We start from the raw sequence: 12,984 nt of genomic DNA, 5'->3' as shown, positions 1-12,984 counted from the left end.
GCAGGAGTTTACACAAAAGGTAACTTAACTTTGTCAATGTCACTGAGAACCTGAAATATATGCACAGACAAGAGGGTGCTTCCTAGAGTAACACTGTACTGACTGATCATTGAGGCAGTCACTTCAAAAGCAAAGACCCAGAAGAGTAGGAAGGTCATGGATGCATGCGATGTCATCACATCTATTTTCCTCTTCAAATCATGTATCAAAAGGTTTGTATGAGAAAGATGTATATCAAGAATAGATTTGTTTGATAGTTATGCTATGCAGAACTACAGAGGTGCGAGAGGTAGTCTACTGCTGGTTCAATCTCTGGCACCAGATCACTCTCCTAGGTTTGGCCTTGGGTTCCAGAGCACCACCGTGGTGGCCCTGATGGTCCACAGCCCTATAGAGTGTACTTGGCCCACAGTCCGACTCAGCCCGGGCATTGAATTGTCAGCCCTGTTATCAGAGTATCACTGAGAGTGTCCTCCATGGTCCCATGAAAGCCAAAATAAGATAAAAATTAAAGAGAAATAAAATCAAATAATAATGATATTTTAAAGTAATGCAGAATCATCTGGAGTCCAAGGCCAGGCCAGAGAGGGGTGAGCAGAGGCAGGTGCAGGAAGCAGCTTTGCATGCAGGCTCCACCCTTCTCTGGGGCAGGAGAGGGATAATAGCTGGGAGAGAGCCAGGCCCAGGGTTGGGGTGTCAGCAGGCAGCACTCTTGGCATCTCCATCATGACCTGGGCTCTTCTCCTCCTCAGCTTCCTCAGCCAGGGCCCAGGTGAGGCTCAGGAAATGGACCGTGGGCATATCTGGGCTCTCCCTTTATCTTTCTTTCTCAGGTTCATCCAGAACCAGTCTGAACTTATCAGTGTTTTATTTTCTCCTTATACAGGGACCTGGGCCCAGTCTGCTCTGACTCAACCTCTCTCAGTGTCTGGGACTGAGGGACAGACAGTCACCATCTCCTGTACTGGGACCAGCAATGACATTGGGAAACATAACTATATATCCTGGTTCCAGCAGCAGGATGGCACAGCCCCCAAAGAGCTGATTTATGATGTAAATAAGCGGCCATCAGGGATCCCTGATCGCTTCTCTGGCTCCAAGTCTGGCAACACAGGGACCCTGACCATCTCTGGGCTCAAGCCTGAGGATGAGACAGATTACTACTGTATCTCATATACAAGTACTAACACTTTCCACAGTAGCTGCTGTACACAAGGAAGTGAGACAAAAACCTGTTCTCAACCTCCTCAGACTCGCACACTTCTGAATTCAAGTTTTGTTGCTTTTATCTTACTTAAAAAATTTAGTTGTTAAAAAGTTTAAATAACAAAAAATATTCAACAATTTTTATTTTATAAATTTTTATATATTTTTTCATATTTACCATTTACTATAGCACTGTCCTCCCATTGTTCATTGATTTACTCAAGCAGGCACCAGTAACTTCTCCATGGTGTGACTTGTTGTTACTGTTTTTGCCATATTGAATACACCCCTGGGAGCTTGCCAGTCTCTGCCATGCATGCGGGATACTCTCGGTAGCTTGCCAGGCTCTCGAGTGGGACAGAGGAATTGAACCTGGGTTGGCTGCGTGCAAGGCAAATGCCCTACCCGCTGTGCTATTGCTCCAGATTAATTTAAAATAAGGACTAGGAAGGGGGAGACAGCATGGGGGCGAGGGCACAGGGAACCCCGCACTCCCATGTTCCAGCACCTGGTGGAACCCCTGGGCCAGCGCTGGACTCTCAGGCTTAGGAGAACCAAGAGAATTTGGATAGAGATTCTGGTAAAGCTCTGCGAGGCAATTAGAGAACCGCGCCCCAGAAAAATGCCTTTTCGTTTTGTTTTGTGTTGGGGCTGTATGCAGGGCTTATTCCTAGCAGTGTTTGGGGGGGCACCTGGGTTCCCATGATGGATCAAACCTGACTTGGTCCTGTGCAAGGCAAGCGCCCCGCCCACTCCATTATTGCTCTGGTCCCAAATCTTAAGACCTAAAAATATTTGTGGAACTGGGGAGAGAGTTCACAGGTCTGCAGTGTCTTGGAAAGGGGCGCTGAGCCTGGAGGGGAGCCCCAATGAATAATAACATCAAATAAAAATAGTAGTATTGGTTACTAAAAGCTGGAAACTTTATTTGGCCCATTAGGGCTCATTAGCTCTTTCTGGGGAATTTTTGATAACCTTATTTCCTTGTCGTCGGCTTTTTTGTGTCACTCCCGAGGTGCTCAGGGCTTACTCCTGGCTCTGTGCTCACAAATCACTCCTGGTGGGCCAGGGGACCATAGGGTACTAGGTCAGCCATGTGCGATGCAGGTGCCGTATTCTCTGTACTATTGCTCGGACCCCTGGAGAACATTTTTCCTACTCTCAGATAATAGAAAGTTTCCTCGTGTTCCAGAACAAAACTCCAGGTATTTACATTCTGAAAAAATTGTTCTTTCAGACTATTGTCTACATTCATTTCTAATTCTTTTTCCATATATGTATTAAACAATTGATTGTATAAGTTATTTTAGTCACTTGTAAAATACTTAGCACTGTAGCACTGCAGCACTGTCCTCCCGTTGTTCATCCATTTGCTCAAGAGGGCACGAGTAACATCTCACAACAAATTGCGAGACTTGTTGTTACTGTTTTGGGCATATTGAATATGTCACGGGCAGCTTGCCAGGCTTTGCCATGCAGGCGAGATACTCTCGGTTCCTCACTGGGCTCTCCAAGAGGGACAGAGGAATCAAGCCCAGGTTGGCCAAATTGGCCGCGTGCAAGTCAATGCCTTACCTGCTGTGCTATCACTCCAGCCCATAAAATACTAATTTAGAGAGGCCAGCCGCACATGCTAGGGAGAAAGGCAGCTCAGATAGAGTAGGGAGCACCAAATAAAGGGTGTTGGGAAGATCCAGGTTAGGAGATGCACGCTGAAAGTAGACTATAGATAGAACATGATTGCCACTCAATTCCTCTTTTGCAAACCACAGCAACCAAAAGGAGAGAGCGAACAAAAGGGAATGCCTTGCTACAAAGCAGGGTGTGATGTGGGAATGGGGGTGGGAGGGGTGCTGTGATTAGTGGTAGTGGAGAATGGGCACTGGTGAAGGGATGGTTATTGATCATTGTATAACTGAAACCCAAGCACAAAACTTTGTAAGTCTACAACTGTACCTCATGGTGTTTCACTAATAAAATTTTTTTTAAAAAATACTTATTTAGAATATTTTATTTCTTGTTTTATACATTTCAATTTTTTAATTTATTTATTGAATCACTGTGGGAAAGGTTACAAAGCTTTCAGGTTTAGGTCTCAGTCATGCAAATATCAAACACATTTCCCTTTACCAATACTTATTTTTTACCATGAAGAACCCCAATAAAACCCCACCCCCCACCCCTCCCAGTCCCTGTGAGGCAGATGAATTCTAGTTAACACTCTATCTGCTTTGATTAGATTCATTGTTTCAATAAAAGATTCACCACTATTATTTAGAGTTTACCCCCCCCCCCAATCAGACATGCTGAAAAAGCATTGTGAAGTGATTTGCTTTCTACAGCTGGGTTCAATAATTAAATGTTGGTTTTGGATTTCTGCTATTTTACCCTGGAAGTATTTCTACAGAAAGTCAGATAGTTAAGAAATTGGTTTCTGTGCTCTGGAGTCGTGGCCGTGCTGGAGAGCCGCTCGTGGGGGACAACTGGTGACTGGTGACCTCTGTAGGGCGTGAAGGACGGACCGGAACGCCCCCCTTCCCATGAGGTTTTAGTCGCCCCCACACCCCCGGCTCATACTTGCTATCCACAAGGCTCCCATGCGACCGCCATCTTTCTTTCCAGAGAAGAGAGGGTGAATGGGGCAACACCCTTTCCCCTCAGGACAGACATGATGGCCTGGATTAACGCATAGTCCGTTCACTTTTCTGCTCCAAGCTGCTGGGTTCTGCATTAAGTCCTTGTGCTTCTGGGGCCGTGGCTGTGCTGGAGAGCCACTCGCGGGGGGCAACTCTTGACCTCGGTAGGGCGTGAAGGACGGACCGGAACGACCCCCTTCCCATGAGGTTTTAGTGGCCCCCACACCCAAGGCTCATACCTGCTGTCCACAAGGCTCCCATGTGGCCACCATCTTTCTTTCCAGAGGGAGGAGGGTGGAAGGGAGCAACACCCTTTCCCCTCCGGGCAGACATGATGGCCTGGATTAACGCATAGTCCATTCACTTTTCTGCTCCAAGCTGCTGGGTTCTGCATTAAGTCCTGGTGTTTCTGGGGCTGTGGCCGTGCTCCAACTTACCTCTGATTTTCAGGGAGAAACGTTGGGTGGTTTACTTCCCATTGATCACTTTGTATACAGAGAGATGTTGCGCGGCCGCATAAGCGGCCACGCGGTTTTGAGGAAAAGTCCTAGTACCCGCATACTCGAGCTGTTCTTGTAGAGGCTTCTGGTCACCGGGCTTCCATCTGGGGGAGGCGGGATGCGGTACCTACCCCATCTGGGACTTCCCGATGATCTCGGCTCTTTTTGGAACCTGTTTTTTTTTTATTTTTTTTTCCTCCGGGAGCTGTGGATCCCGCCCTCCATGTGGCCCTTCTCTTCGGCTGTATCTACATATCAATTTTTTATATTATTTTGTACATAAGATATTTTATATTCCTTCTATAGTTTTACCATATTCACATTTGTGGATCTATTTTTAGCACTATTACTCATTAACTCTTTTCTGTCCCTAAAAGTAATTCCTACTTAATTACCAGTACCTATCAAGTCGCTTTTAGCTTAAACTCACTTAAACAAAAATACACATTATTGGTGATAACATGTGCTTATTTCAATCATTTCACATCAATGAAATCACTAACACATAGGCCATTATGTTTGGTTTCTCCTGCTTCTTTTTTTTTTTCAATTTCTTTTTTTTTCCCTTTATTTTATTTTATTTTTTTTTAAAGTTGTAGATTTACAATTTTTTGTGCTTTGGTTTCAATTATACAATGATCAGATACCTATCCCTCCACCAGTGCCCATTTTCCACCACCATGGATAATATCACTCCCACCCCCATCCCCCCATCCCCCCTGTCTCTGTGGCAGGGCAATCCCCTGTGTTCTCTCTCTCCTTTTGGGTGTTCTGGTCTGCAAAAGAGGCATTGAGTGGCAAACATGTTCAGTCCATAGTCTACTTTCGACATGCATCTCCCCTCCTGGGAGGATCCTCCAAACATCCTTTATTTGGTGCTCCCTTGTATATCTGAACTGCCCTTTCCTCTAGGATACCCGGCTGGCCTCTAAGTTATGGAGTAATCCTCCTGGTGCTGATCTCAGCTATTCTTGGGTATTAATCTCATACTTTGTTACTTTATATCCCCCAGATGAATGCAATCTTTCTATGTCTATCCCTCTCTTTCTGACTCATTTCGCTTAGCATGATACTTTCCATATTGTACCACTTGTATGTAAATTTCATGACTTCATCTTTTCTAACAGCTACATAGTACTCCATTGTGTAGATGTACCAAAGTTTCTTTAACCAGTCATCTGTTCTTGGGCATTCAGGTTTCTTCCAGTTTCTGGCTATTGTAAAGAGTGCTGCAATGAACAAACAAGTGCAGATGTCACTTCGACTATACATTTTTGCCTCTCTGGGATATATTCCCAGGAGTGGTATTGCTGGGTCAAATGGGAGCTCAATTTCTAATTTTTTGAGAATCGTCCATACTGTTTTCCAGAAGGGCTGAACCAGTGGACATTCCCACCAACAGTGAAGGAGTGTCCCTTTCTCGCCACATCCACGCCAGCATCGGTTGCTTTTGTTCTTTTGAATGTGGGCCAGTCTCTGAGGTGTGAGATGGTATCTCATTGTGGTTTTGATCTGCATCTCCCTGATGATTAATGATGTAAAGCATTTTCTCATGTGCTTTTTTGCCATTCGGATTTCTTCTTTGAGAAAGTTTCTGTTCATTTCATTGCCCCATTTTTGGATGGGGTTGGACGTTTTCTTCTTGTGGAGTTTAACCAGTATTTTGTATATCCTGGATATCAACCCCTTGTCAGATGTGTATTCGGCGAATATCCTTTCCCATTCTGTCTTTGTATTTTGGTCACTGTTTCTTTGGAGGTGCAGAAGCTTCTTAGTTTAAGATAGTCCCATTTATCTATCTCTGTTTTCACTTGCTCGGCCAGTGGCATGGCATCTTTGAAGATACAATTAGCTTCAATGTCATGGAGGGTTTTGCCAACTTTATCTTCCATGTACCTTATGGTTTCTGGTCTGATGTTGATGCCTTTAATCCATTTTGATCTTACTTTTGTACATGGTGTTAGGCAGAGTTCTGAGCCTATTTTTTTGCATGTAGCCGTCCAGTGATGCCAACACAATTTATTAAAGAGGCTTTCCTTACTCCACTTCACATTACTTGCACCTTTATCAAAGATTAGATGAGCATATGATTGAGGGGAGATGTCAGTGTATTCAACCCTGTTCCATTGGTCTGCAGTTCTTCCTTTGTTCCAGTACCATGCTGTTTTAATTATTACTGCTTTGTAGTACAGTTTGAAGTTCGGGAGGTTGATTCCTCCCATTTTCTTTTTCCCAAGAATTGCTTTAGCTATTCGTGGGGGCTTATTGTTCCATATAAATTTCAGAAGTGTTTGCTCCATTTCTTTGAAGAATGTTGTGGGTATCCTTATAGGGATTGCATTGAATTTATACAATGCTTTCGGTAGTAATGCCATTTTGACAATGTTAAGTCTCCCGACCCATGAGCAGGGGATATCTTTCCATTTCCTCATGTCCTCTTTTATTTCCTGAAGTAGCATTTTGTAGTTTTCTTTGTACAGGTCCTTTACTTCCTTAGTTAAGCTGATTCCTAGGTACTTGATTTTCTGGGGCACAATTGTGAACGGGATTGTTTTATTCATGTTGCTTTCTTCTCTCTCACTGTTTGCGTATAGGAAAGCCATGGACTTTTGGGTATTGATTTTATAACCTGCAACTTTACTATACGAATCCATTGTTTCTAGGAGTTTTTTGGTGGAAGTTATTGGCTTCTCTAAGTAGAGTATCATATCATCTGCGAATAGTGAGAGCTTGATTTCTTCCTTTCCTACCTGAATGCCCTTAATATCTTTTTCCTGCCTAATCGCTGTTGCAAGTACTTCCAGTACTATATTGAAAAGCAATGGAGAGAGTGGGCATCCTTGTCTCGTCCCTGATCTTAGAGGGAAGGCTCTCAGTTTTTCCCCATTGAGGATGATGCTTGCTGTAGGCTTGTGGTAGATGGCTTTAATTTTGTTGAGGAAGGTCCCCTCTATACCCATTTTGGCTAGGGTTTTCATCATAAAGGGGTGCTGGATCTTATCAAATGCTTTCTCTGCATCTATTGATATGATCATATGCTTTTTATCTTTTCTTTTGTTGATATGGTGGATTATGTTGATTGATTTCCGAATGTTAAACCATCCTTGCATCCCTGGGATGAATCCTACTTGGTCATGGTGTATGATTTTTTTGATGAGTAGTTGGATTCTATTTGCTAGTAGTTTGTTGAGGATCTTTGCATTTGTGTTCATCAGGGATATCGGCCTGTAATTCTCTTTCTTTGTGGTATCTCTGTCTGCTTTTGGTATCAGTGTGATATTTGCTTCGTAGAAACTGTTTGGAAGTGTTTTTGATATTTCAATTTCGTGGGTTGGCCATGTTGGCCGCTTGTAAGGCAAATGCCCTACCGCTGTGCTGTCGCTCTGATAGCACAGCGGGTAGGGCGTTCGCCTTAGAAGCGGCCAACATGGCCGACCCGAGTTCGATTCCTCCACCCCTCTCGGAGAGCCCGGCAAGCTACCGAGAGTATTCGATATGCCAGACACAGTAACAACAAAGTCTCCAATGGAGACGTTACTGGGCCCGCTAGAGCAAATCGACGATCAACGGGAGGGCCTTTACCTTTACCTTTACCAATTTCGTGGAAAAGCTTAAAGAGCATCGGGAGTAAGTCTTCTTTAAAGATTTGGAAGAATTCACTAGTGAATCCATCCGGGCCAGGACTTTTGTGCTTGGGGAGACTTTTTATTACCATTTCAATTTCCTTGATGGTGATAGGTCTGTTCAGGTATTCCAGGTCTTCTTGGTTCAGCCTTGGGAGTCTGTAGGAGTCTAGGAATTTATCCATTTCCTCGAGGTTTTGATGTTCCGTGGCATAAAGCTTCTCAAAGTACTCCCTGAGGATCCTCTGAATTTCTGTGGTTTCTGTTGTAATGACCCCCTTTTCATTTCTGATTCGGTTTATTAGGGTTTTCTCTCTCCCTTTCTTTGTGAGTTTTGCTAGAGGCTTATCGATCTTGTTAATTTTCTCAAAGAACCAGCTCTTGGTTTCATTGATCTTTCGGATTGTTTTTTGGGTTTCCATCTCGTTAATCTCTGCTCTGAGTTTTATTATTTCCTTTCTCCTGTTCGGGTTGTGCTCCTTTTTTTGGTCCTTCTCCAAGCTCTTAAGCTGTGAGGTTAGGTTACTTATGTGTGCTCGCTCCTCCTTCCTGAGGAATGCTTGTAGAGCTATAAACTTTCCTCTTAGCACAGCCTTTGCTGTGTCCCATAAGTTTTGGTAACTCGTGTTCTCATTTTCATTCGTTTCTAGGAATCTTTTGATTTCCTCTTTGATTTCCTGTCTAATCCACTCGTTGTTCAATAGTGCACTGTTTAATTTCCAGGTGTTTTATTTAGTTTTCTGTTTTTGTGTGTGATTTACTTCTAATTTCAGCGCATTATGGTCTGAGAAGATTGTTGATACAATCTCTACCTTCTTAATTTTATGGAGGCATGTTTTGTGGCTCAGCATGTGGTCTATCTTGGAGAATGTTCCATGTACGCTTGAGAAGAATGTGTATTCAGCTTTTTGTGGATGAAGTGTCCTGTATATATCTACTAAGTCCCTTTCTTCCATTGTTTCCCTCAAATGAAGTATGTCCTTGCTAAGCTTGAGTCTGGTTGATCTATCAAGAGGTGACAAAGCAGTGTTGAAGTCTCCCACTAGTATTGTGTTGCTATTGATGTCTTTTTCCAAATCTATGAGTAGTTGTTTTAAGTACTTTGCTGGTCTCTCATTAGGTGCATATACATTTATTATTGTAAGTTCTTCCTTTTGTACAGATCCTTTGATCAATAAGAAATGGCCTTCACTGTCTCTTATGACCTTCTTCACTCTGAAATCGATGTGGTCTGATATAAGGATGGCTACCCCAGCTTTTTTATGGGAGCTGTTTGCCTGTAGGATTGTTTTCCAGCCTTTGACTCTGAGTCTGTGTTTGCTTTTACTATTGAGATGCGTTTCTTGCAGGCAGCAGAATGTTGGGTTCAATTTTCTAATTCATCCTGCCACTCTATGTCTTTTAATTGGTGCGTTTAGCCCATTGACATTGAGAGAGATTATTGTTATGGGATTTTGTCCCATTGTTCTGTTAAAATTTGGTGTATTTGAGGGGCCTTTCTTGCCTTAAAGTAGCCCATTTAGTTGTTCTTGTAACCATGGTTTTGAGTCTATGAAGTTCCTGAGCTGTTGTTTGTCTGTGAAACTGTGTGTTGTTCCTTCTATTATGAATGAGAGTCTTGCTGGGAAAAGTATTTTTGGGGAGGCATTTATTTCATTGAGCTTTTTTACTATGTCCCACCACTGTTTTCGGGCCATGAGGGTTTCATCAGAAAAATCAGCTGTGAATTTTAAGGATGCTCCTTTGTAAGAGATTTCTTTCTTCGATCTTGCTGCTTTCAGAATTTTGTCTCTGTCTAAGGTTTTGGTCATTTTGATCAGAATGTGTCTTGGGGTATTTTTATTCGGATTTCTTCTAGCTGGTACCCTTCGGGCCTCCTGAATGTGGTCACAAGTTTTCTTCAGCTCTGGAAATGTTGTAGCAATGATTTCTTTGACAGTTTCTTCTTCATCGAGGTTTTCTTCCTGTACCTCTGGGACTCCAATAATTCTTATGTTACCCCTCTAGGCTTCATCCCGATCTTCTCTTGCCATGTGTTCCCGAATTGTGAGTCTCTTTTCCATTTTCTGCTCTTTTCTGGAGAGTCTCTGAACTTCATCTTCGAGCTCACTGATTCTGTTCTCAGCCGCTCTTACTCTGCTGCTGAGGCCTTCCACTGAGCTTTTCAATTTGCCTACGAGATTTTTCAGGTCTGACATTTCTGATTGCACTTTCCTCATTTCTGCCTTCAGATCCTCTTGTCTTCTATTCGCATTGCTTTCCATTGTTTCTTTTAATTCCCTAAGCATCCTAAGTAGCTCCCTTCTGAATTCCTTGTCAGAGAGGTTGTCTAACACTACAGTACTGTTGGTGTCATCTGGGCTAGACTCTTCAATATGAAAGTTTGGTGGGCTTATGTGTTGCTTTACCATTGTGAGAGGTGTGGTTTAGTCCTTCACATTCACTGTTACTATTCTGCTTGATATGCAGTGTGAGTTAAGATAGGCTTATGAGTTATTGGCTATTGTGTTTCTAGTGGCTGAGCTAAAATAGAGAAGTTTCCATCTAAGAAGTTAGCTTATGGTTTCTATGGCATATGTAGTGGGAAAATATTTCGCGGCCGCTAACGCGGCCGCGGCTCCAAAGAGAGTCCCTGGCACTGGGTGAGGAGTTGGGAACGTCTCCTGTTTGGAATTGGAGCCGTTCAGCTTTGTTGCCCAGAGCTGGGCCTCTGTGCCCGTCCCACGCAGATCAGGGGTTGAAAAACGGCTTTCTAGGGGCTGGTTCTAGCTGCGCGTGCCCAGAGAGGGACCCAGGCCCTTGGGGGCGGGCTGTAACTGTTGGAATTGGAGCCGTTCAGCTTTCTTGCCCAGAGCTGGGCCTCTGTGCCCGTCCCACGCAGATCAGGGGTTGAAAACCGGGTTTCTAGGGGCTCTCTCCTGCTTCTTTATCAAGCTTTTTCTTTATTTCTTATTTTAGCTCCCTAGATGCTTCAATATTTCCATGAAAAATTCTAGTCTATAGTCTAAGTGTATGTGTATAATATTGTATCCATTGTAGCACTGTAGCACTGTCCTCCCATTGTTCATCGATTTGCTCGAGTAGGCCCAGTAACGTCTCCATTGCGAAAATAGGACCAATTAGCAAAACTGAAAGACAGATTGTACTCAGAGACAAAATCCAAACATAGAGAAAGAATACTGAATGTAGTAAGATCAAAAAAGAAACTTTTATTCAAAGTAAAATGCACAAGATTAAATGTAGCTGATAGAAAAGATGAAGTCATGAAATTTTACATACAAGTGGTACTACATGGAAAGTATCATGTTAAGCGAAATGAGTCAGAAAGAGCGGCATAGACACAGAAAGATTGCATTCATCTGGGGAACATAAAGTAACAAAATGGGAGACTAACACCCAGGAGTGGCCGAGATTAGTACCAGGAATTTTGCTCCATGACTTGGAGGCCAGCAACACGTGCTAGGGGAAAAGGAAGCTCAGATAGAGAAGAAAGCACCAAATAAACGGTGTTGTGAGGATCCTCCCAGGGTGAGAGAAGCAGGCTGAAAGTACATACCAAACATGATTGCCACTCAATGCCTCTCTTGCAAAACACAGGACCCAAAGAAGAGAGAGAGAACAAGGGAGAATGTCCTGCCACAGAGGCAGGGTGGGATGTGGGGGATGGGGGGTGGGAAGTATGCTGGGACCCGTGGTGGTGGAGGATGGGCACTGGTGGAGGGATGGGTACTTGATCATTGTAGAACTGAAATCCAAGCACAAAAATTTGTAAGTCTGTAACTGTACCTCACGTTGTTTCACTAATAAAAAATAAATAAATAAATAAATAAATACAAATAAATATACAAGAAATAACCAATGAGGCTTTATAAGCCAAATGAACATTGAATAGTATAGTGCAAAAACTCAATGAAATAAATACGACATCACGAATACTCAATCTAGCTGCATTATCATTCAGATTTGAAGGAATTAGACAGAACTTCATGGACATGCAAGAGCTTAGGGAATCAATAGCCTTGAAACAAGTTTTGTAGGAAGTGTTTAAAAAGCTCCTTTAAAGGGCAGAAGAAACTTCCCATCATGTGGCATTGAGTATGGCACTCACAATCAGTCCATCTGGTTATCCTCTACTAGATTAAGAAAATTTAAAAACATATAGGAACGCATCATAAACTGACTTTTTATTAGTTTTATTTCTGATACTTCTTCCCACCATTTCTTGGTTTTATTGGACCAATTGATATAAAGTACATTTGTTATATAACTGCCAAGTGGCTGGGATGGAACCTGGGAATATTGGTGCAGAGAGGGGACATTAGTGGTGGGATTGGTGTTGGAACATTGTATATCTGAAACAGCTCTATTATGAGAAACTTTGCTAAAACAACATATCAATAAATATTCTTCCAGGATAAAGAAAAATAATAACTTCAAGACAAGGACCTGGGAAGGGGGGCTGGCCCAGGAGGGAGGAAGATTCTTGGAAGCAATAATGAAGATACCAATTACTAGAACATATGGCATACCACAAAACCTGTCAAAAGATAAGTTTATAGTAAGGAAAGAATCAAGAAAGGGCCCAAATAAGTAACCTAACTGCACCAGGAGTGATTCTTGATTATAGAGCCAGAAATAACCCCTGAGCAACAGATTGAGAAGAGGAGGAGAAGGAAAAAAAGGAGGAGAAGGGAGACCGGGAAGAGGTGGAGGAGGAGAAGGAGACATTGGTGGTGGGAAATGTACACTGATGAATGGACAGGTGTTAGAACATTATATCACTGAAACCTTGTCATGAACAATTTTGTAACTGTGTATCTCACTGTGATTCATTTAAAATTTTTTTTGGATTTCATGATTTTTTTTGGATTTTTTTTTGGATTTCATAATTTCATAATTTAATAATTGGATTTCATATCACTGGAGCGATAGCACAGTGGTAGGGCATTCGCCTTACAAGCGGCCAACATGGCCAACCCGAGTTCGATTCCTCTGCCCCTCTCGGAGAGCCCAGCAAGC

The 12,984-nt window shown here is 42.8% G+C and overlaps 1 gene segment (V, D, J or C); it reads left to right on the top strand.

The window, feature by feature from the left end:
• The first annotated feature begins 726 nt into the window (after positions 1-726).
• LOC130022841 (immunoglobulin lambda variable 2-11-like) lies at positions 727-1,314 on the top strand. The segment is given in 2 exon segments: positions 727-772; positions 887-1,314. Coding segments are annotated over 2 exon segments (474 nt in total).
• Positions 1,315-12,984: the final 11,670 nt, after the last annotated feature.

Source organism: Sorex fumeus, unplaced genomic scaffold (assembly GCF_029834395.1).
Source record: "Sorex fumeus unplaced genomic scaffold, SorFum_2.1 ptg000021l, whole genome shotgun sequence".
In the NCBI taxonomy this organism is placed as follows: domain Eukaryota; kingdom Metazoa; phylum Chordata; class Mammalia; order Eulipotyphla; family Soricidae; genus Sorex; species Sorex fumeus.
Note: the sequence above shows the minus strand (reverse complement) of the source record. Positions and strands in the feature narration are given on the sequence as shown.